A 26,475-nucleotide genomic window follows, 5' to 3' on the forward strand; every position below is an offset into this window, starting at 1 on the left:
ATAAAATATTTACATATACGTTGCTAGGTACGAAAGAGATTGTAGAGTACCTATCAAGAACCCCTCAGGTGAGTACCTATTTGACACGCGGTTGAAGCCGCGGGTGGAAAGTAGTACCTAATAGTATAATAAGTAGTAACCTATAAGCTATATCCCGTGACTCCCATTCGAAAAGACAGAGTTGGTACCGCTGGTGTTTTAGTGGGTATACCGGCGCCTTCAAAGGTGGTGAGTCCCACAGACCCAACTCATATGGGGAAACGCGTAAATGTGTTTTTCCCGCGAAAAAAAAAACCTATAAGCTAATAATAACCTATTTTGGAGTTACAATACTTATTCTTATGTGAATTTGTCAATGGGATAACTATGTGCTTATTGCTTAAAACTAAAAAAAACAACGCCTTTTATTATTCGTGTAATATATTCTAATTAGTAGTAAAGGCGACGTTGACTGGTTTCACAATTAAATAATTATTTTTAAAGGTCCCGATCCTTGCGCGATCCGTAATGGAGCTGTAGTAGTTGTATATAATCTTCTGTGGATCATCGTAAGAACACGGCTTTATGACAGACAAGGCTCGGTGCTAGTCAGCTTTGTTCGAAATTTGATGTGACGCGCCACAGAAAACCGCGCGTCAATCATCGAATGGCGAGCAGAGCCATAAATTGAGGCGGGTAGTTGCAGCGAGCAGATATCAAACTGAACTTACGTATTCAAAGTCATGTACATATCTCATCTCTATTTAATTATGTTATATTATTAATGTAATCTCTAATAAAAATGATTGTTTAGTATATATAAAAGAGCAGAGAAAAGACTTCTCATATTTTTTTGCTCTGAAACTCCCTTTTTTATATAAAATAAATAATATACATCATGTATAAAGTACCTGAAACAAAGCCGATGTACGACACACGTCGACCATAATTTATTACAGCTATTTATCACAATGGCCCAACCGATTTCATCCCTCCCCACCTACTGCGTAACTAAAACAAATACTCCATTAATTAAATAAATAAGATATACATATATAGCCCTAGATTGAAAAAATATACAGATCAGCACACGTTTGTCTATTGAAAAAATATCATAAACTATATTTATGAACTTAGATTTGCGAAATAATATTAAGCTTAAGTACTTTTGTTGATAGCAGACAGAAAGATACATTTTTGTGCAGACTCGTCTATGTTATGTTCAAATGATTGAATTGTACCAAATACGCTTACAACTGAGTTCCAATTTTTGAAGCACTTGTCAAAGTCAGATTTACTAATATGTTTGAATACTAAACGCTCATTGGCCACCTATTGCATCATCATATATAAATCATAAATTTAATTTATTTTACAATCATAAAAAAGGTAAATTAGTTAATTTAACATTCACCAGCGTTTCAGAAAATGCCACGGTAGCATGCGCAAGCGATCCCGTGGCGCTCCTCGTTAAGACGAAAGGGTACCGCTGGTTTTTTATTGGGTATTCCGATGTTCGGGGCGCAATCGGCGATTTCGACACTGGCGATTCCTACATACCCCCACTGTTCCCGTGGGGGAAACGCGTAATGCGTTTTTTCCAGCGTTAACAACAAATAAAAAAAGGTTAGTATATTGGTATAGTATAGTAATTACCATAAATATGAATTTAATTTAAATTTATAATATGGTTTGTGTGATCGCGAATTAGAGCACAGATAAGATATGACATGTTGTTTTAACTTTTTACTTTTTCAGTTTGTTTTCATAGATTCACTCAAAATAATCGTTGGAAGTCTTAATCCCGTCATTATATTGCACCGGTTACTATTTTTTAATGATGGAGAATGATAGAAAAAAAATGGAATGCTTAGCCGTGGAGCCTTGATCCGACATATTTTCCAAAAGTTACCACGGAACCTAAGCCGCAGACTTAATTGTACATTAATGAAATGAACTTATTATTATTAACGGATTATTTACATAAGTAATATAATAATGCCATAATAGCCAAAGACTTTATAATTCGGAGTGACACTACAAGTTTGTTGAAATTTATTAATCTACTTCAATCTTACAAAGTCATTTAGACCTCATAAATTCAGACTCGTTTTAAATTAACTCTTATTCGAGTGTAAAATTAATTAAAAGTGGCAAAAGTCCTTATAACTGAATAATTCTGTGGATGTGGTATTGACAAATTCTTTTAATTTTTTTCACAAAGTGGCTGCCAGCAATAGACTAAAGAATTAAAAACTTAAGGTCGTTTTTCTCTTATAGCCAGTTAACTATTTTCTGAGTCAGGTTAATAAATAAAAAATAAAAAAAACTAGTTATTTTTAATAATATTTTACCTTAATTACTTTAAGCGTGTTCCGGTTTAAATGATAAGTCACGTTAATTTCATGCACAAGGGATATAACATCTTAAATCCCATTATCAGCAAAAAGTGGCATATTTCTAAGAATATTAAATATTTATGACATATATAAAAAATATTTTTTTTATAGAATAGGAAAGCGGACGAGCATATGGGCCACCTGATGGTAAGTAGTGACTAACGCCCTTAGACATTGACATTGTAAGAAATGTCAACCATCGCTTACATAGCGAAAGTTCACAGGAAAATAGTTTTTTTTATTTATAATTATTATTTGATATATATGGGGATCGTTATAAAACATACTCTATTTTCAATACAAAAAAATACTGTTAAAACTAAAAATATTCGATGATCTGAAGTTAAAAATCAAGTAGTCGAGGTTGTTAGCATTGCTTTACAAACAGCTGGGACATTCGGATTGGACAAAGTCCACATTTTAGATTTCCCGTTAATTGCTATCTAGAATTGAGACGGGCTTAAAACGAGTTTTATTTACGTTAGTTTATTTTCCGTCGCGAGTGGAGTGAAACTTATATTTTAAAAGAAAATAATGTAATAAGTCTCATGACTTTCGTGAACTTTAAACGGAGAACATGTCAATTAATGAAATAATATTTACTTTGCTATGTTACTTCTATTAGGTAATAGAATGTTAGTAAATATTTGTGTTTGTTTTTCAAATGTTTTCTATAGTTTCTCAGCCCCGAATTTATACCTAGGCTTACAAGACACCGGTCTAGAGGCCCCACCAGCCAAGGGGCTTTGGCCAAAAATAATATAATTTTACTCTAAACCGTATCGTTACCGCTTACCGCGTATTTGGGGGCCTCAAATGTCAAAGTGCTTTGGGGTTTTGGATCTCTAAGTCCAAGCCTGGCAGTGTGTCTCTGTAAGAACAAACTCGAAAGTTGACGCACAACGCTCGTAAAATATCAGAAAGTGATATGCGACATTGATTATGATAATTATGTATAACATTTGAGGCATACACATCCAATATACTTGGTGGTAGGCTTTGTGCCCGTCTGGATAGATACCACACACTCATCAGATATTCTCTCGCTATTCAGTAATGTTTAGATTTCTCGTGTTACGGTTTAAAGGGTGAGTGAGCAAGTGCCTTAGTTCCCAAGATTGGTGGCGCATCGGCGACGTTCGGGCTGGTTAGTATTTCTTACAATACCAGTGTCTATGGGCGCTGTTGACCACTAACCATCAAATAGTATTTGCCAGTCTGCCTATCTACATGAAATAGAAAAAATAAACCATGATAATTACGATGTGCTTATTGTGCTTGCATTTAAAGCTTCTTAATTTACAGTTCAAATCTATCTTTCCAGATGAGCTTTTACAAAGGAATTTCCACTAGTGAAAATTAATTATTTATAATTATCCGATTTCCAAGCAATTTATTTTGTAACAGAGTTTTAGACTGTAATAAATGTGTCATCTATATGCTATCGGGATGGCTTGCTAATAGCCTTAGATAACCCGTTTAGTTAAACGCTTTAAGGCCCAGTTTACTGAAGCAAGGATATTTTTATTCTTTACGATACGACTAGCGTACGATATCTAATTTCTTAGATAATAATAATAATGTCCTCCAGACCTTTTCGGTCCAGACGTTTTCGGCCACGGCGGCCAATCTCAAGAGAGATTAACCAACTACGCAGGAGATATTATAGTGCACAAGTGTGTGCGCAAACACAGGTGCACTCTATTATTCTATTATTCCCTAACTCTCATAATACGATGGGACGGTAATCCGACACGACCGGAAAGAGTTCAGGCGCAGGGCCAAAGGCTTTACGTGCTTTCCGATGCACGGGAGTGTATACACTTCTAACTTTCAGACTCCGGGCTGCTGCTGAAAATTTTCTGACAGAAAAACCCAATAACTTTTTATTAGCCCGAATATTATAATTCTTAGTTATTTCATATATCAATACTCTATCATAAATAATATAAAGTAGTATGATAATCAGCACATTTTTTATATGATAAACAATAAGGTAACCAATACACTTCACTAGACGTAAAATATGCCTTAGTACCTAAATATCAATTTTAATTTATATTCTTTTGTAACAATGAAATTTCTAACTCATAAAAACTAAAACATTCCACTTTTGAACCGTAATTACTACAGCCTTGAACTGTAGATAGATAGTTTTAAATCTTTCACACACTCATCGTTTCAAAATTAAAAAAAAAAATCTGGAATATATAATATAATCAAAAAGTATCCTATGTTGTTTAACACGGGTATTTTGTATGTCAACGTTTCCATGTCTTTTTCCATGTCCTCTTCATTTTATAGGAGACTTAGTTTGGTAATACAATTTCAAATTATTTTAGTCTTTTTATTATAAGGACAGTTCATCATCATCAGATCAGCCGGAAAACAATTTCCATGATGGACGGTCTTGCGTTACTCGCATCCAACGGCTTCTAGCGACCCTTGCAATATCGTCGGTCCACCTTGTAGCCCACGGTGCGACTTCCGGTTCGTGGTCGCTACTCGAGAACCTTTCTAATATAGCAGATGATAGTTCTACGAGCGATGTGCCTCCTTTGGTATGACAGTCCATGGTAAGTTTTAATTCTGTACAATGTAAACATACTTAAGAACGGGATATCTTAATTAAAATTTCTGCAAGCCTTCTCAAGGATTAATCTTCGTTCAATTCTATCAATCATTTTTGTTTGGTGTTTAGGAAATTATAGAATTATGATAATATGTACTTATTTATTTCAAAATACCCGTGGCTTTTTATGGGATATAAGTATTCTCAAACATATTCTAATACGAATTTTAGTAAAAGAAATACCTTAACTTCCGGATCCGGTCTTGCAGTCTAAAGAACTGATTATTACGTAAAACAGGTTACTCGATGCTACGTTAAGCGATAATATGGTTATGTGTGTCATCACGGCTTGTTAAGGAACTATTAATCTATAAATAACACATGAGCTTCCGGAAATAGCTACTTAGGAACAGCACCAATCCGTTGCCCTTTATCATTGTGGAGCATGAATTTCGCTTGGCGTTGCTTCATCATGATTAAATTATACTATATTATACGAATGTATGTGCACATGGCTGTATGTACATGTCAAGTAATTTGTAATAAATCAGTATCACACGCATGACACGCAGTGCTAAGTATTTTGCAATAATTCACTTCGTATGTCAACTGTCTTAGGGTGATAAGCTATTTTGATATGTCCTTTAAATGTTATAATTATTATTGTTATTCCGTGTTTGCCCTTATTGTATATAACACATAGTGGTTATATAATCTTTATAGAATAAATCTAGAGCCAGTATTGCATATTCAGACTACTCCTAGTCGGACGCCAGTAGAACGCATAAGTAGGTCTATTTATATTCTTCTAAATCTAAGGTACCTCCCTAGTCAACGCTACTTACAAAACTTTTTTTTTTCAAGAGATTAAAATCTAATTATTTATTATAGTGTAATTCTTCATCAATAAATGGTTAAACTGTTTAATTATTTCTTGTTGATTTAATATAAAACTTAACCTCTATGATCGAAAAATAGGTAATTTGCTTGTTTTTTATTGAATATATATTATAAATATGTCGTCTTTTTTTTGTAGTTACATTTTTTTGGAACGAACTTCTTTTTGTCTGTTTGTCCTGAACGTTTTATTTCTTTCTTTCTGTCTTTAATTTAGACAATGGATTTAGATGAGCTGATTGAATATTTCAAAAGTATGTTATTTGTTACTTTAAAAAATAATATAGAACAATAGGTTCATATTTTAATTGCTAAGATGGTTCAGGATAATTCTTTAACTCAGAAGCCTATCCGGGAGTAAGTTGAACAAGCAACTATTTTTAAAGATCAAAATTAAAGTTTATTTTTGATTTAAAGCTTCATAGCGGGCTTCATCTGTCAATTATTATTTTGCTGAGGATGTAATTAATGAAGTACCTAATTTCTATTTAACAGAGCATTTGTTAATAAAATCGACACAAAAGACAAACAAGTTGTAATTACGAACTGAACGAATATTTTACTAATAAAATCGCTTATCCTGACTGACTATGAAAGCATTTTGAATGCTCCACGTATGGAAAATAAATTTAACGTGGGCATTTTTAAAGCGAGGAAGGAAATGGAAGGGGCAGCTTATCTTAAATAAAATGTGATGAGAACAACAGTAAATGTCTAAGACAGTGTTTTATTATTTCTAAGACAGTGTTTTATTATAACTTCGTGTCAGCGTTTAGCCATTTATATTATAACTTTGTGCCAGTTTTTAGTCAAAATAACGGCAAACCGACACGACAGGAAAGAGTTCAAGAGCAGGACCAGCAGTTTTAGGTGCTTTCCAAGGCACGGGAGTTTACACACTTCCAACTTCCAAGCTCAGGGCTGCTACTGAAAAACTTTGACAGGAAAGACTCACTAACTTTTTATCGGCTTGACCTGGGGTTTGAACTACTTCCAAGCTCAGGGCTGCTACTGAAAAACTTTGACAGGAAAAACTCACTAACTTTTTATCGGCCTGACCTGGGGTTTGAACTCAGGACTGAGGTCTGCTGCCTTATATCTAGGCATTAGACCAAAGAAGCAGTCAAAATAGGCTATAGCGTATAGAAGTAATGGGTAGATACACCCAGGTGCCTTTTTTTAACAATGGAAAAACGCTTTTCACGTTTCCCGTGGGCGGGAACAGTGGGAGGGGTATGTGCGGCTTACCGGTGTCAAAGCAGTCGAACGCGCCACGAACATCAGTATACCCACCTAAAAACCAGCGGTACGGTATCCTTTCCATCTTAACGAGGAGTGCTACAGGATCGCTTACGCATGCTACTCTATCTACCCAGGTGCCTACACAAAGCTTACAAAATATATCTTATAATGTAACAATTCTAAATAACTCGTAAAAGCTATATTTTATATTGGTTTGATTTACATTAATAATTTAATATACAGCGTAATGTATGTTCTAGTAGAAGCAACATCACGCCAGGGTTACAAAACACAGAATAATAAGAAAAGATATTCAAACTGGAGCTGAAAACTAAAACCGACAATTCAATTATCAATGTAAGATAAGCTTTTAACATTTTATTTATACTGTTATGTAGTCTGTAGTCTAAAAAAGAAAGGGAGGGCAAAACTAAGCTTAAACAAGAATCCAAAAATTTTAAATTATTATAATTTAAAATTTGTAATTATTTACTTATATATTTACGATTAAGTGCTATAAATGGGTTGTAAAACCTATGGTAATTTTTAAAACAGCTTCTCAGAATATATAACTACAATTTCATAAATTATGACCAACAAAATAAATTAATTAATGTACAGTCTTGGTTTTAGTTAGTGACTTTGGTTAAGTATATACAAAAAAAAAATCATTCTATTTTTTTATTAAATAATTATTAACAATAAAGAACAAAGAGATACAATAAATTATACTCCAGACATAATTATGAATTAAATAAAACATATTTACTAAAAAAGTTTATTTGAAGTTGAGCTATTAACTAGCCACACTTTTTGTGTACTGTAAACACCAAAAAATGAAAAAAAAAACCATTTATGTTTTAACATTTACTCCTTCGCTTATGTCTTAGTGTGATAGAAAATAATTAAATAACCCAACCTTCCATACAATATTTAGCATTTCCCCTAACCTAATAACAATATACATATTTTTGTCACCTTTTTAATTTGACCGATTTATATTAAAACTTTACAAACAGAGACAAGATTTGAATATGTATTGTAACATGTCTTTGTATAAATATGGAATTTTATCTTTAGTAATTTATAAATGTTTTACAGAAATTTAATTAAAATTGTTTATTTATTATTACTAGCAACTTCACCTCACCTCAATATTTCTCTAATACACATGAACCATTCCATATATAAAAGTCCAAAATAGTACATAAGTAAATAGTGCCCCAAAGAAACCATTGGTTAAGACACTCTGTCTCGATACATAATATTTATGCCAGTTTGGGCCAGTTTTTATCAAGAACATAGCCCATAGACTGACAACTGCAAATACGTAGAAGGCAAAACCGTTGAGTCCAGTCAGGCCAAGAATCCCTGTAAACCAAAAAATAATTTATGTATTCAACACTTTAGTTAGTATTATTAAATTTAAGTAAAAGTACTTTTAGTATTATATATATCATGTATTTTGTATTTTAAAAGCATAAATGATAGAAACCTACAAAGAAAAATCAAGACATTCATATGGGATGGCAATTTAATTTATATGCAAAAAAAAACTAAAATATCACTTTTTTTTCTTTCTTTTCTGGCGTGTATCTACGCTATTTGAGCACAAATATTACTTATAAGCTAAATCACTATACTGACATGACATTTTGATTTTTTTAAGTAAAACAATTGTAATTACCAGCCGTGGATCCCGATAATGCGGCCATAGAAGTTCGACAATATTCTACAACTACGACATTGTTTCTGAGTGCAGCCTCACTATAAACTATTGGTTCCAGTTTTGGATCTTTTGCTTTAGTTGACGACATCTTATTGTGGTAAAAAAATCAAATAATAGTAGTACGATAATTATAATATTCTTCAATTCAATAATATAATTGATATTGCAAATTGTTGATTGTCACAAGTCAAAAGTTATAACTGACAATGACAAGACTTTTGTCAAATAAATTGCGACAATGACGACTTGATTGTTGCCCAGCATAATATTATAGACAAATTAAAAACATTGTGAATTTAAAAAGTTTATTGTTGTATGTACTGCGCTGCTATTGCTAATAACGGTGTATTTACTCAAAATATATTTTAAAATGGTGGTTTATAATTTTGTAATTGTAACAAAAGCAAATATATATCATAAAGCTAATTTTTATTTATACAATATAAAAATTAAACGCAGAATCACATACATACTTATTTTTAAGTTTTTTATTTATTTCCACTGTTATTGCTTTATTAGGTAAATTTTTAAAAAGATAACTAAATAATTATAACATGCCAATGAACTTTTTGTATGTGTGAGTAAAATTAGAATATATACAGAATAAACGCCAATGACACACACATTCAAACTATTTTCATGGTGGTTTTCGCGGCACTAAGCGTCGTTGAACTTAATTTCTTTTGAATAATATAGATCAAGTGATAATAGTTATTTATTATTATTTTGAAGTTAAGGTAATAATTATTGACGTTTGTAGAAATATTTTCAATCAATAATCAAGAGTGCCTTTAAATTTTCTGAGAATATTGAAATTGTGATGGCGTGTGGATGACGGCTGTGGGTGAACCCTACTCGTATCTAAACACAACTTTGGTCGTTTAATATTTAGGCGTTGTGTGCTTATAATTAATTTTCCTGAACCTGTGTGATTTTCTCTTTGTAAAATAGTGAATAAGTCATTTTTAGATGTGAAAAGTGTTCCGTAAAAATGAAAATTAAGTTTTCGATTCTATAACTCAGCTACTCTATGTAGGAGAACGTATCTTATATTTCGCTATTGTGCACAATATGGCAATTGTAACAAAGACCTTTTAACATGACTAGATAGATTGTTATGTATAGTTTTTTATTAAATTAATGGTTAAACACAAAATAAAGGATTGCATTTTTGCGAAAAATAATTTGACTAACCTATTTGAATGAATGAATAACTTTATTTCGATTTTTTTGTTTCAGTGTTGGGACCTAGATTATTTCTGAGTGTCTGAAGTCGTTTATTGTTTATTGACATTGCGTTTACATTTTTTATATTGACATAGCCATGGTGATATAGAAATAATTGGCAAATATTAATACCGACATTTTCGAACTAACATTGATAGATTACGTCAGTGATCAGCGGTCGAATGAGTTATTGTTGGGATACAAAATGGAGGAATCTGAGGACAACATGAGCTCAGAAGACATAAGGTATGATGTTAGTCCTTTGACAACCCGAGTGAAACCAAAAAAACGATCATTAGTTGAACGCGAATTAGAAACTAATTTAACGGCGAGAGTAACTTCCCCTATAACAAATTCTGATTTAAGCAGCACCAGTCGTTATGGCAGAGCTCGCAGGATTAAAACTGATAGTGAATTTTGCGATAATGAGAAAGCGGCAACTAAAAATACTAAATCTCCGAACCCTAAGCTGGAGAAATCGCCTAATACTATACAGTCCCCTGTATATAAAATGCACGCTTCTAATTCTCCAATCAGAGTTGAAACACCAAAACATTCAGAAAACTCCTTGGATAATACAATAGAGAGTATTTATACTGAAAACATCTCTCTGAGTCGTTTTGGTTCTGAAGAAAAGAAATGTAAATCATCAACAAAGAAGTATCCTAAAGTATACATACGGAAAGACCTTATACAAACTAAAGATAAAGACTCTGATGATACTGTTGTTCTGATAAAAAATATGTTTTCTCCGAGTAATAGTAAAAAAACATCCAATTATTTAAAAAGCTTAGATGATTCTGAGAAGTATAATACACACACCACAAAAAAAGTATCAAATGGACATTTAAATTCTGTTGTAAAAACATTAGATTTTGGAGGAAATAAGAAAAAAAAGAATGTTGAGTTAAAGATGGGTTTCTCTAAAAGTGAATTGTTTGAAATGGAAGCCAAGAGTGAGTATCAAGTTGGTGACTTGGCTTGGGCGAGGATGGGGACATATCCTTTTTGGCCATGTATTGTAACTAGAGATCCATTGAGCGAAATGTTTATTAAGAAAAAGTGTAAGTATTTCTTTTTTAAGACTATTTTATTTATTAAAATTATGTAGTATATATCATAATTCTTTAAAAAACATAAATCTGGTAAAAGAAAAGATTTTAAAAATAAATATTTTGTCATATAACATGATAGGTTGTATTATTAAAATTAGAGTAAGAATTAAAATTTTAAAATACATGTAAATTAAAAATAATGCATTACTGTCATTTAAAATTATAATTCCCTAAAGGTCTTTCATCATTGTTCTTTTATATTTCAAAACAATTCTTGGACTTGCAATAATAATATTTAAAATAAATAATAATGTCCTTCAGTCCGATTTTGTACACGGTGGCTAATCTCAAGAGAGTTTAGCCAACTACGCAGGCATTATAGTGTAAAAGTGTGTGTGCAAACACATGTCCACTCTCTATTCCCTAACTCTCATAATCCAATGGGACGGCAATCCGACACGACTGGAAAGATTTCAGGCGCAGGAACAACGGCTTTACGTGCTTTCCCAGGGCATGGAAGTGTACACACTTCGAACTTTCAGACTCCGGGCTGCCATTTTCTGACAGAAAACCCAAAAACTTTTTGGTGGCCCGACCTGGGAATTGAACCCAGGTCTGCGGCCTTATATCAAGCCACTAGACCAACGAGGCTATATTTTATTTTTATATATATATATATAAAAATAAAATGATACTATAAAAAAAGTTTGTATGCTATTTCAGTGTTTGGACGTATTGAGCGAGATGTCTTACATGTGACATTCTTTGGTGACAACGGGCGCCGCGGCTGGATCGTGGATAGCATGTTGAGGAAGTTCCTTGGCCAGCTCGAGTTTGAATCAGCACGCATAAATTTCACACCTGAGGTTTATTTTTTTTAAAAACAGTAACATTTACCCATGTTTATACTAGTGTCCTTTTTAAACTATTTCAGGGTCCATTTTAGTTACTGCATTATACAATTTTCGCAATTAATCACACCTTTATTTACCAAGAATGCAAATAAAAATGTCAGAACTAAATGCATGCATTTTAAAAATAAAGTTGAAAGCTAAGATTCTGATGTTATTTATTGTCAAACGCTTCGAATATTTTTTTTTGAAGATTTAATTTTGTATAATTATTACCACAATTTTGTATATAAATATTGAAGATATATGTATAAATAGATTGCAAAAAATAATAAAATAATAAAGTTATCAAGTTATACTAGTATTGTAATTTTATGTTTAATAGTTTATGTAACTTTTTTATTCAGGCTAAAAAGAAGGATCCCAGACTATACTCTGCTTTCTTCATATCAGATAAAAAAATATCATCGTGGCAAGTTTCGGTCAAGGAAGCAGAGTCACTGTTAAGAGAACCAAAAAGATTAAGAATCGACATCCTAAATGATATGCTTGAAAAATCTCGAGTAGTCAAAGGTACTCCGAAACAAGAAAAAAGTAAGAAAATTACCAGGACAAATAGTGATGTCTCCTTAAGTGAAAGTTTATACGATACACTATTTTCTGAAGATGATTCTAAAACAAATGATTCAGAAAGATCAAGAAGTAAAAGCAGAAATAGATCCTTAAATGTGTCAGAGGTTGTAACTGCTTGCCTTGACAATATGGCCGCAAAAACAGGCATAACTAAAATCCAAAGGCAATCACACATGGATAGATGGCTGCAGAAAGCTAAGTCAAAAACCCCTGAAAAAACTCTTCTCAAATCTCACAGTAGTAAATCGATCAGTGCCAAAACGAAAAAAAAGCTACCTCGAGAATCGCAATCCAAAATGGTTCGACGCTTTAGAAAATCCAGCCTTGAATCTCAATCTGAAATTGAAAATAAATTAGCATCAAATCAAAATGAACATGATTATAGTCAAAATTGTTGCAAACGTAATAGTCCTGTAATGTTAGATGATGTCGAAATCGAATATGAGAATGCGGAAATATTTACAACAGATTCAGTTGGGCCTGGTTCCGGCATAGGTATTATTTCTAAAGTTGAAACTCTTTGTCATAAGGACTCTATGGATAAAAATGAAGATGATATGATAATGGCAGTTGTTAATGATGGAATTATTGTTCCTAAAGCGAATGTTGAAAATGAAATTTGTAATCAAATCAATGAACAATCAGATAGTATAAGTGATTTATCCAGTGATGTACAAATAGATTCAACATCTGAAGAAAAACTCGAAAATTCCAAAACAAAAAAAGACTCTGAAGTAGAAAAACAAAGTCAAACTGAAGCCGTAAATACTGAAATGATAGAAAATATGGAAATTGATGATGACACTAATAATGGTATAAATGAAAGTTCATTAGAAAGTGCAATTATTAATAATAAGGAATTAGTAATAGAAGTTATGTGTGGTGAACCAAGTAATAATGTTTTAAGTACAGATGGGGGTGAAGAATGCATGGAAGTGAGTGACTTGAATGCAGATATTGAATCAAATAATATGAATGAAATACTTAATAATGAATTAAAATTAATTAATACCTTTTGTATTTCTTCAAGTGTCAACGACCCCAATGTAATCAATGAAGAAAGCAGTGCGAATGTAAATATTTTACAACAAAAATGTCTAAATAAAAAACTAGAGAAGGAACAAGATGAAAAGAAAAATCCGAAAAAAGAACTATCGAAAGTGTTTAAAGTTATAGATTCGAAAAAAGATAAAATTAATGTAGAAAGTGCAAGTGACAATTGTGTGAAAATCTCAAAATTAGACAATATATGTGTAAATGTTGACAATAATGTTGCCCATGGGAAGATTGAAGAAATATGTATTCAAGAAGGTGTAAATAATAAGGAAAGATCTAATGATATAGTTAAAGCAGCTGAAGAAAGTAAATTAGTTATGTTAGAATTAAAAAACCAAATAGGTAACGATAAAGAAATAATAGAAAATGGCCTGGGTGATGACGAACATGCTCTATCAGATAATGAAGAGGATGTAGGACCTTCTGCTCCAAAATTCAAAACTATAATAAAATATAAATTATCTCTTAACAAGTCTGCTGAGAAAATTAGTGACCAGATTTCAAATAGATCTGACATATATGAAAAAAAAGCTGAAAATTCGGATGTAGTCAAAACATCATCACCTAGTGAAAATAAAGCAGAAAATGTTCACTATAAAAACTGTTTAATCTCTGATAATAATATTATAAGTTTAGATTCTGTTAGTAGTTTAGAACTAGTAACATTAGACGGTACAATTATAACACAAAATGGTTTTATTGACCATGATAATTTTCAAACTGTGGAAAATGTGAATCTTGTTTCTAGCGCAGATCCAGAAACAAATAACGGTACAGAGATTAATTCAAATAATCACAATGATGAAATGGATTTTCAAGTTAGAGAAAAAAATATAGATAATATGGATATTTCTAATTATGTGATACAGCCGTTACAAACGGAAAGCGATTCTATTACATGGAATGGATACCACGAGACTAATAAAATTATAGAAAACATTGATATAGCCAAAACATCTGAACAAAACCAAAGTGATGTTAAAAAAAATACCCATAATGAAGACGATTTTTTTATTGAAAGCAATTTTATAGATGATAATGAAGAGATATCACCATATGAGTTAGGATTGAATACTTGTAATATATCTGTTTCTAAAAATTTAATTGAAACAGACAATACAGATGTTTATGACAAAACTGAACTAGAAACAGATGAAAAGGAACCGGATAATACGTTGGAAAAGCCAGAGGACAGTGATGTTTCACTAGGTAAAAAAAAACAACGCTTGAAAGATAAACCAGATAATAAAACCAAATTTGAAGAACCAGACTTTTTAAAGTATTTAGAGCTTAGACAAGATGCAGTGATGGACGAACATCCAGAACTTTCCCTAGAAGATATCACCAAATATTTGTACAACACATGGCTCTATGAAGAGAATTTGAAAACTGACACAAAGAAAGCAGATGACATGGATCAAGCAAATTTAGTTAAAGGTCTAAATCAAGACAAGATCCTACTAAAGAAGATTCGTAAGAAAACAAAAGTCGACAAAGAACCAAACTATGACAAAGAAGCAAATGTCCAAAAAGAAAAATCTAAACGAAGAATTATACGACCATATTATAAAGAAGATTTTTCGGATGGAGAAGATGAAGTGGAATATTTTGACATCTTTAAAGTAAAACAAAAAGCACCGAAGCAGATTGACAATTTAAATGAACCAGTTATAAACGAAAACTACCAAAATGATTTTGCAACCAGTGAATATGAGGAAGAAATGGGGCAAAATGAAATAGATCAAGTTGAAGAATATTTTAGACAACTAACTGCCCCCAAACCTAATTTATTTAAAGGCTTAATAAGAGAAAAAGTTTGTGAAATCTGCGAAAGAGTTGGCAATCTTGTGAAATGTAAAGGATGTCATTCTATGTTTCACACTGATTGTGATAAAAAACAAACCGAAATCATCGAAGTATCTGCACCTACTAAAGGGGGAAGAAAAAAGAAGAAAAAAAGAGGAAGGAAGGCAAAAGAAGATATAAACAGTCTAGATTCTGAAAGTCAGAGTGACGATAAATCTCAAGATGCAAACGTTTCCGATGAAATCCAAAATACGTCCATCGATGAAGAAGAATCTCACATAGTAGCTGACGCCGACATTTTCGAAGCCCAGCTTTCTGCGAAAATGAAAGAAATCCTTGAAACGCCAGATGAATTGGATTATGATTCGTATTCGAACGATGAAAACGATTGGAATGACATTGATGTTGGCGAATGTAAAATTGTAGACATAAAGCCGCGTCGAAAAGATCAAGAAGAAAATATTGATTATTCAGATTTTAAATGCTATAACTGTTTAAAATACGATAAACCAATTTGTTTTGTTTGTAAATCATCCATCTCCCCTAAAGATAAAGCAGAACATAGACAGCGGTGTCAAGTAGCGCACTGTCAAAAGTACTATCATCTAGAATGCTTGGACCATTGGCCCCAAACACAATTCAACGCGGGCGAACTTTCTAGAACGAATAAAAGTAATGAATTCTGCGAGGCATTGTCGTGTCCAAGGCATGTGTGTCATACATGTGTTTGTGATGACCCTAGAGGGTGCAAAACGAGGTTTAGTGGGGATAAGCTAGCTAGATGCATCAGATGTCCTGCTACATACCATACATTCACCAAATGTCTTCCAGCGGGCACACAGATTTTGACTGGCTCGCACATTATTTGTCCCAGACATTATGAGCATAGGTGAGAATAATTTTTTGTTATGTTTAATTTTTCACTATATTTTAAGTGTGTCATTAGTAGAATAATTTTAAAATGGAAGGTAGTGTATACAAATATAACTCGTTCTAACACAATCGAAAAGTTATCTAAAAGGTATATTAAAGTGATATATATATATATATATATATATATATATATATATATATATATATATATATATATATATCATATTATTTTTACAAGCTCAATGGTTTATGTTAAATAATATTTAAGAAGCTCATATTTATACTTAAAAAAATGTTGTTAAGAAATTAAAAAAAAATGATCATATTATAATATTACAGGCCCGGTAAAGTTCCATGTCACGTGAATACTGGCTGGTGTTTCATATGTGCTTTGGGTGGTTCATTGATATGCTGCGAGTACTGCCCCACATCCTTCCATGCTGAGTGCCTTAATATTAAACCACCGGAAGGTAAGTCTGCATTATATACTAAGACAATTTACTATTAGCATTATATATTGCCAATTTCATTAAAATATTATTTCTCTAACTTTAAATAACCGCTCAAATTAATTAAAGAAAAGTAGTATATTATGTAGTATATCAGTTGTCTGGTTTCCATAATACAAGCTCGCTTAATTTGGGATCAGATGGCCGTGTGTGAATAATATCCCAGGATATTATTATTATTATTAATATAATATAAAAGATGCTTAATGGGTGATTTGTTATGCAATGTGTCTTCTGCCTTCAAATGTAAAATCAGTTATGACAGAAAGAGCAAAAACAGTTTATAACTAACCAGCCACTTAGCAATGTTTGTAATTAAGAGAGTGAAACATATTAAGTGTTTGTTTCCTTGTTGTTGTAAAAAAAAAAAACTTAAAAGTAAATGTACATTTCATAGGTGGTTATATGTGTGAAGATTGTGAGACTGGACGTTTGCCGTTGTATGGTGAAATGGTGTGGGTGAAATTAGGACACTATAGGTGAGTCTATTATTTATTTTATTTAAGACTATTGTATGTGCCTTTATTGAAATCATAGTTTCTCAAATTCAGGCATTATTTTTATTTCTTTAAATTTAAAGGATTGTAAGAAATATTAATCGTTCCTTACATTGCTGAATGCCAACAAACCTTGGGACTTATTCTATATAATCTATGGTTATTATTTTCTATTCTTAAAATAATCTATTGTTATTATTATATAATCGAATCTCTCTTGCAGATGGTGGCCGGGTATAATTCTACACCCATCAGAAATACCACATAATATATTAGCAGTTAAGCATTCCCAAGGAGAGTTTGTGGTACGTTTCTTTGGTCAGTATGACCACTATTGGGTGAATAGGGGACGCGTGTTTCCCTTTCAAGAAGGTGAGGATATATATGTGTAATAACCTTTTTTTTAATTTTTTGTTTAAAGTTTCCAGTTTAGCTAAATTTAGTTCCATTCTAATTCATTTAGTTTTATTTAATTAGCTAAAAATGTTTTTCTATGTAACATTTTTGTTGTAAAAAATTTCTTCTATTTTAAATTAATTTTAATAATGATTGATCTTATCATCTTCTTTTTGTAACTATGTCATTATTCCGTTAAGTATATTATGTGCGATGTTAATCTAATGTTTTTTTTTAGGCGACTCTGGTAAAGTGTCTAGTCAGAAGTCCAAAATAGACGCAGCTTTCACAATGGCGATGGAACACGCGCAAAGGGCCTGTGAAATACTTAAAAGTAAGATATAAATTGATTTTAAACAATATAAAGACAATATATAGAGTCGTCTTTTTCTTTGTTTCTATTTTTTCTATTTTTTAAAATTATTGTTGACTCAAAAGTTTCTGGCCATTTTATATATGTTTTTAAAAAAAAAACTACAGTCATGTTTTATTATTATTTTATTTTATATTCATATAACTGTGTTTGCATTTTAAGTTATATTTGTAAATTTATCTTTAAAATATTTATTTTCGTTGATAATGTATCTACATCAAATCTTATATTTATGTAAATAATCTTCAATATTTCAAGAGATATTTAATGCTTTGTGAAGATGTTTTTTAATTGTATATGTAATAAAAATGATACTGTCTAGTGTTGCCTTACTATTGTTATAAATGCGAATGCGTACAATTTCTTAATGCTATTTGAACGTTGTTTCCAGCTAGTCGGATTATAATGAAATATGCCATTCCAACCCGTATCATTCCACTATCATTCCAATGATAGAAGTCCATTGTCCTCTTTAACAGGATACACTGTATTTATATTAATTTATTTTAAGTATAATTAATACAAATAAAAACATATTTTAGTTATAGTTATCAGAGCAACAAAATCCTTAGTCAGCCACTGTTCACTGTTACCCTAAAATCAGATATACAAAGGTATGAATAAAGTATAAGGGTCTAATGGAATTTTTGCTCAGCGAGCGTACACACATATATCCATAGTAGCGCATTCTGCAGGTTGAACCAAGAACGTTGTTAAAATATTTTTTTGTCGCTTACTTGTCTATAATTATTTTTGGAAAATTGTTATTGTTAGAGATGGAATGACGTATCATAAACAAAATGGCTACATTTTAATTGATTTCATAATTTATAATAATATTTTTATTTCTAGCCGCATCAACCAATGATGAGGAATCGATTGACATTGCGTCGTCCCTGCTGCCGCCTCACTACGTGAAGCTGCGCGTGAACAAGCCGTGCGGGTCGCTGTGTGGGAGGAAGATAGATATAGAGGAGAGCTCGCTCACTCAGTGCGACTGCGACCCCGCCGACGTGGACCCGTGCGGGCCCTACACGCAGTGTCTCAATAGGTACATATCGTCTATATACATTCTCGCTTAATGAAAGAAATCAGTACCTGCTTATGTTGTTTGCCATAGAATAACTTATAATTTTATTATTTAATATTGAAGTCGAGATGGCCCAGTGGTAATAACGCGTGAATGTTAACCGATGAACGTGGGTTCAAACCCGGGCAAGCACCTTTGAATTTTCATGTGCTTAATTTGTTATTATAATTCATCTCGTGACGGTGAAGGTAAACATCGCGAGGAAACCTACATGTGTCTAATTTCATCGAAATTCTACTAGATGTGTATTCCACCATTGGATCAGCGTGGTGGGATAAGCTCCAAACCTTCTCCTCAAAAAGGGCTCATCTGGCCTTAGCCCAGCAGTGGGGACATTTACAGGCTGTTACTTTATTATTTAATATTGACTAAAAAAATAATAAGACAGGAGTCGTCGAACGTCCTGTATTATACGTTAACACACACGTACTATAGTGCTAAGACAAATGTGACGTCATGACGATCGAAGTCTTGCCCTTGTTTCGGTCTGGATTGTACGATAAGGAACTTCATTTTTTTTTATTATTAATCCACTAATAATAAATGATGTGTGCATACTACCAAAATAGTTGGTTAATATCATGCTAGGATACTCACAAGGACACACACACATACCCACATGAAGAAACCACTAAGATAATTCGTTATAGAACACAGTACATATGTATTTTTGTGTTACAGAATGTTATTGACCGAGTGTGGACCGACGTGTCGCGCAGGGGATCGTTGCAATAACAGAGCGTTCGAGAAACGTCTGTATCCCAAGATGACACCCTACCGGACACCCCACAGGGGCTGGGGGCTGAAGACTCTGGTCGACGTTAAAGCCGGTATTGGATATAATTGATTGACGTAGAGTAGTAGTAGACATGTTATAATTTGAAATCAGTGTTTTATTTTTTGCGCAACTTAATCTTAAATTTTAATCAATTAAATTTCGGACTGCTTAATTTCTTAGACAGACATAATAAAATAATGACATACAATTTAAAAAAAAAACAACAACAAATGTTTTAATGAAAATATAATCTATGAATACAACTTCGATTAATAGCTATTTAAACTTTTTTTATATTAGGCATTGGACGTGTGAACATTACTTGTTTGTGTTTGTTGTAATTCTAATTCGCTATATATCATCATACATCTCAGATCTTATGGTTGGGTTATGGTGGTCTATGGTTGAAACTGACCACTCACCATCATGAAATTAATTGTAACTATACCATACACTAATTATTTATAATTGTATCTAAAATAAAAATATCGCTGTTTCTTTTAAGGTCAATTCGTTATCGAGTACGTTGGCGAGCTGATAGATGAAGATGAATTCCAGCGGCGCATGCGCAGGAAACACGAGGTCCGAGACGAGAACTTTTATTTCTTAACATTGGACAAGGAGAGGATGATAGATGCCGGTCCGAAAGGGAACTTTGCAAGGTTAGTGACCTTTGAGTTGAAAGATTGCTTGATTTGTGTTATACTTAAAACCAATGTAAATGTCTCGTAAGTGCTTAAGTATCTTTTAATTCGGAAAAATACCTTTTTTTTACTGGGGTTAGTGTCATTCCAACCAGTGTCAGATTATATTAGAATGTTTTTTTTTTTTGAGTAATGAAGGTTTATTCCGAACCGTAAAATTAGCTATGTTTATCTGTTATGAAAATGTACCCGATCTATCCCCAGACAATTAATGTCATGATAGAGAGAGATAGAGTATTTATTGAATACAAACTTTATAAAAAAAATACTTCTAGGCTGTATACGAGATTTACGTTTGCCTGTTAGTAATTTAGATGTTTTTCTATTTTCAAACACTAGATGTCGTCTTTTGTTTCTCGTATCAAATTGTTTGATTGGCATGCCTCTGTTATTAAGTGTAATGTGTTTGTAGTAAATTGTTCAATCTAAACTAGAGAAATCTTGTTTTGTTAGTACTTTATGACCTCTAATAGTATGCATTTGTAATTGTGAACTCAACATTTTCCTTTAAGAATAGCTCCCGTGGCTGATCTTCAATCGTTCAGGAGAACACCATCACATACTGTTTATAATTTAAAAAAATTATATACAATATATATGTATATATACATCTTATGTAATTACAGGCACGAGGGACATAACATCTTAGTTCCCAAGATGGGTGGTGCATTGGTGAAGTAAGAGATGGTTAACGTTTCTTACAATGCCAATGTCTATGGGCGTTGGTGACCACTTACCATCAGGTGGCCCATATGCTCGTCCGCCTACCTATACTATAAAAAAAACAAACAAATGTTGATATATCTGTTAAATTAATAATATAACTTCCATACCATATGATAACCATGAACATTGGCACATAAGTATATTTTATATTGGTGAAGGTTTTTATACCGAATTGTTGTTGTAACTCGCCGCTAGATGGCGCTGCCGAACGTCAGCTCGTATACCGTTGAAACGATAGCGATGACAATTGGTATATATGCACAGAACAACGTCTGCCGGTTTTTACTAGTAAGCTATAAATTGACTTCATGAATGTCGTATAATCGCTGAGATATAATTTGTTTTAGGTTCATGAACCATTCCTGTGAGCCCAACTGTGAGACGCAGAAATGGACGGTGTTGGGTGATATACGTGTCGGTCTGTTTGCGCTTTACGATATACCTGCTGTGAGTATTGTTATTTAGATATCTACTGTTATATCTTTAGAGACCCAGAGTATAATAAAATCTTTTTTATTTCCAGAATAGTGAACTAACATTCAACTACAATTTAGAATCGGCCGGTATCGAGAAGAAGAGATGTATGTGTGGTGCGAAGCGCTGTTCGGGATATATAGGAGCTAAGCCAAAACAGGTATAAATACATGTTATAAAAACTCCAATTAATTATAGCTTTTAATCGTGATAATAAAATGTGATATGCTTTGTGTTGTACTTGTAAGAAATAACAGTTCCACACAACAGATTAAAAAGGAATTTTGCGCAAATTTGTTGCGTGTGATAATACAATCTATAGTCTCTTCCAATCGAAGGAGTACAGATAAACAAACCATAGATTTATATATTTCATTAAATTTGTTATTATATTTGAATTAAACGCACACGCACACACACGTACACGTGCACACGCGCGCACGCACATACAAACAGACACACGCACAGACTCAGTCATTAGATTCTCATCTCTTAATAGTTTTAATTTACTTAATCTCGTGTTAGTTAGTAATTCAATATATGTTTAAACTAATTGTTTTAATCTAATTGTTTAAGAACGAGCCGGTTGGCGTGTTTGGTAGATACTTGCCTTTCACGCCGAAGGTTGTGGGTTCGATTCCCACCCAGGACAGACATTTGTGTGCAGGAACATGTCTGTTTGTCCTGAGTCTGGGTGTAATTATCTATATAAGTATATATTTACAAAAGAAAAGTAGTATATGTAGTATATCAGTTGTCTGGTTTCCATAGCACAAGCTTTGTACAAGCTTAATTTGGGATCACTTGGCCGATAATGTCCCAGGATATTATTATTATTATTATAATTGTGTAATCCTATTTTGGTTTTAGTTAATTGTTGGATTACCAAATAATAAATAAATAAATTATGCACTTCAAACAGTTCTTAATTCAAATATAATTATTTATAATAAAACAGTATTCCACTTAATAACTTTTAGCCAAATGAATTTTACTTCCAAATTACTGATAGTAACCCGCCGATATTCAAAGCTAATTTATAATGAACTAGTTATTACTGTTTAAAAAACGATTCAATTTCCTTCCTTGGACTTCAAGCTTGCACATTTATCAAAATCGGTTCAGTGGCTCAGCCATGAAATCGTAACAGTTCTTTCGCATTTATAATATTAGTTTGCCTACCATACTGGTGGTAGGGCTTTGTGCAAGCTCGTCTGGGTAGGTACCACCCACTCATCAGATATTCTACCGCAAAACAGCAGTACTTGATATTGTTGTGTTCCGGTTTGAAGGGTGAGTAAGTTAGTGTAATTACAGGCACAAGGGACATAAAATCTTAGTTCCCAAGGTTGGTGGCGCATCGGCTATGTAAGCGATGGTTGACATTGCTTACAATGCCAATGTCTGTAGGCGTTGGTGAGCACTTATCATCAGGTGGCGCATATGCTCGTCCGCCTTCCTATTATAGAAAAAATAAATAAAAATCAATGTCTCAATTAGTCACGTCAATGTATGTTATTTGTCTTTACTCCTTCTGTGATTGGAATAGGCTTATAGGCTATGTATCTATATACTAAATTTTATTTATTTTAGTATTTAACAATTTATTTTATATCGTACAAACGCGTTTTTTAGATTGGTTTCATTACGAGTATTACTTATATTTATACAATTACTTATTATTAAATAACATCTTACAGTTACAGTATAACTATAGGAATTAAAATGTTAAGTATATAGAAAAGATTTTTAATAATCTGTAATAAAAAAAAATATTATTTCAAATAGGTAGGTGGACTGGGAAATGGATGGTTAGTGATTACCACCGCTCATAGACATTGGCAATAATAAATAATAACCATCCATTGGAAATCATAAACAAACAAACACCCATTGGAAACTAAGATGATCCTTGTGCAGCAACGTAAAATAAAATTGATACCAATAAAACTGACTAATTTTCTTTGCAGGATGATCAACCAAAGAAAAGTAAAATAACAACGAAGCGTACGTACAAAAGGCGTAAACAGATAGAGGACTCGCCATCGACCAGCCGGACGAAACCAAAAAACAGAGTCGGCAGACCGAATAAGCCGAGAGAATTGACAGAAATAGAAAAAGACCTGCTGATAATAAAGAACGCTACGAGCGGCATATCTAGCGACTCAGAATGCAGCGGGAGGCTCAGCAGTATTGATAGTTCAAGAGATGCCAAAGCTTTGAAGAGGAAACGAATAAATGTGTCGACGGAGGATGTACCTTCATCCCCGAGTACGAAACGGATGAAGAGTGAACTGAAATCAAGCGAATTAGACTGAGTTTTGTTCTAAATCATGTTAATAGTTTCGTTTGTACGTTGAGAATTATGGATTTTATTTACTTGTAAATAATTAGTTAACGCTTTACATATCAGCTGCTATGAATAAATATGTATTCGAATATATGGTCGTGTTGTTTTCATTTAGAACGCCAGACTTGCCAGATTTTAGGCTGAAAGTTTTTTGTTTAAGTTCATTGTAATATGATAAAAGACATAGCCTATATCAATCATAAGGGAAGTAAAGACAAATAAACAAGCTTAACATCGAATTGACGCGATATAATTGGTAGAGATTTTTGATATAGACTAGGGATTCGTGAAAAAATGGCGTTACGAATGTCAGCGAAGCTGCGGAAACATTGTGAGTAAAATAGAAGAGGATATACGAGTTAAGGGAAAACAGTATTGTATATATTGTATAGATCGCTAGTTCCGCGATAGCTTCGCCGATGGTGACTCGCTTTTGTTGATTATTTTTTAAATCGATAAATTACACCTCAAGAGTGTCGAGCGGAATATATGATGCGCGTAGCGGCGAAGCCGGGTCTCGAAATTGTTACTTAAAACTTACAGGGAATGTCCGCGACATAAAAACCAACCTTACGTGCTTTAAAGTAATCTGTTATCTACAATCTGATTTACCGATATTTTATATTGTTGCATAGATTAAAAATATAATGTTGAACCCTATAGAGGTAGATCTTGATCATGTTGTTTACTGCTGCTCGTCTGGGTAGGTACCACCCACTCATCAGATATAATGCAAAACAGCAATACTTGGTATTGTTGTGTTCCGGTTTCAAGGGTGAGTGACCCAGTGTAATTACAGGCACAAGGGACATAATATCTTAGTTCCCAAGGTTAGTGGCGCATTGCTGATGTAAGCGATGGTTAACATTTCTTACAATGCCAATATCTAAGGGCGTTTGGTAACCACTTACCATCAGGTGGCCATATGCTCGTCCGCCTTCCTATTCTATAAAAAAAAAAAAAGTTAAAATAAAAAAAGGTTGGTGGCGCATTGGCGATATAAGCGATAGTTAACATTTCTTACAATGCCAATGTATATGGGCGTCATATGCTCGTCCGCCCACCAATTCCATATAAAAAAAGTTGGTCTTGCGTGAATATGAAAAATAAAAGTTAATCTGGTCCTTAACTTGTTACTTATCGGTCTGAATACATTATGACTCAAAACAACTTACCAATATACTTAAATATCCATTAAATAAAAATACTTCTCATGTTTCTAGGTACGCGAGTCGAACTCTCGAATTAAATTATCATAACTGATATATTCACGGACTGTTGTTTGCTTATTTAAATAAACGTATATACTTACAATGTATTCAGTTTATATTATTAAAGTGAATATTATATAACGTATATTAAAGTAAATAATTTATTGTATACAGACGTTAATCTTAACCGAAGAAAGCTTATTCTAATTCGAGTAAGCATTAACGAGATTTGATGTGCTTTATTATGCAGGTATAATTTTTATACCGTGTTAAAACAATAAGGATACTTGCATATGTACAAAAGTGCGAGGAATATGTGCAATTATTAAAAAGTACAAAATTGTCTATGATTCCTTTTTTCTGACATTTCCTAAAATAATCTTTGATTGATAACTGTCACAATTAACACGTAAATAGTGGATATTTAAATAAACAAGACAAAATACATAGGTATAGTGATTATATTATTTATATTATGGTTCAGAAAAATAAACCCTGGAGAAGGGTCGTGTAATTTAAGACCTTAAAAGATGATGAGACTTCTATAAATAAAATCAAAATATTATATTCATTCAATTAGTATCGTATTCCACCATCTTACAGTATTCATTTAAATGTGAAACACCACCGAGAAATTAGATTAGTAGTTACTCATTTATATAATATGACAAATAAACCCCGCTAAGGCCGATTCTTTCCAGGCCCGGGTGTTTTCTTTCCCGAACCGGTGGTAGTTTTTAATTTGAAAATCAATCAGTAAGTGTAATGTTTCTATAATATTATAGTTATAATAATAATATCCTGGGACATTATTCACACACGGCCATCTGATCCCAAACTAAGTAGACCTTGTACTATGGAAACCAGACAACTGTTATACTACATATACTATTTTTCCTTTGTAACTACATACTTATATAGATATATAAGTATATGTATATACTGGTGGTAGAGCTTTGTGCAAGCTCGTCTGAGTAGGTACCACCCACTCATCAGATATTCTACCGCAAAAGAGCAGTACTTATTATTGTTGTGTTCCGGTTTGAAG

The 26,475-nt window shown here is 32.7% G+C and overlaps 2 protein-coding genes across 4 annotated transcripts; one reads left to right on the top strand and one right to left on the bottom strand.

Moving 5' to 3' along the window:
• Window positions 1-7,941: 7,941 nt before the first annotated feature.
• Window positions 7,942-8,920, bottom strand: LOC126778329 (ER membrane protein complex subunit 6). Its single transcript, XM_050501838.1, has 2 exons — window positions 8,777-8,920; window positions 7,942-8,460 (listed from the first exon to the last, which is right to left on the bottom strand). The coding sequence occupies exons 1-2, from the start codon at window positions 8,904-8,906 to the stop codon at window positions 8,252-8,254; spliced, it is 339 nt and encodes a 112-aa protein (XP_050357795.1). The 5' UTR covers window positions 8,907-8,920; the 3' UTR covers window positions 7,942-8,251.
• Window positions 8,921-9,426: 506 nt separating this feature from the next.
• Window positions 9,427-24,311, top strand: LOC126778071 (uncharacterized). 3 transcript variants are annotated; one of them, XM_050501420.1, is made up of 15 exons: window positions 9,774-9,850; window positions 10,058-10,291; window positions 10,415-11,109; window positions 11,824-11,966; window positions 12,359-16,335; window positions 16,659-16,789; window positions 17,226-17,307; window positions 17,549-17,697; window positions 17,960-18,055; window positions 18,947-19,145; window positions 19,866-20,014; window positions 20,468-20,624; window positions 21,740-21,839; window positions 21,916-22,026; window positions 23,837-24,311. In XM_050501420.1, the coding sequence occupies exons 2-15, from the start codon at window positions 10,251-10,253 to the stop codon at window positions 24,182-24,184; spliced, it is 6,378 nt and encodes a 2,125-aa protein (XP_050357377.1). In that variant the 5' UTR covers window positions 9,774-9,850; window positions 10,058-10,250; the 3' UTR covers window positions 24,185-24,311. The 3 variants fall into 3 exon arrangements, with proteins under 3 accessions (XP_050357376.1, XP_050357377.1, XP_050357375.1); XM_050501419.1 differs by lacking the exon at window positions 9,774-9,850 and adding an exon at window positions 9,427-9,555 and having other exon boundaries at window positions 10,058-11,109; XM_050501418.1 differs by having other exon boundaries at window positions 10,058-11,109.
• Window positions 24,312-26,475: the final 2,164 nt, after the last annotated feature.

Source organism: Nymphalis io, chromosome 25, assembly GCF_905147045.1.
Source record: "Nymphalis io chromosome 25, ilAglIoxx1.1, whole genome shotgun sequence".
NCBI classification, from domain to species: domain Eukaryota; kingdom Metazoa; phylum Arthropoda; class Insecta; order Lepidoptera; family Nymphalidae; genus Nymphalis; species Nymphalis io.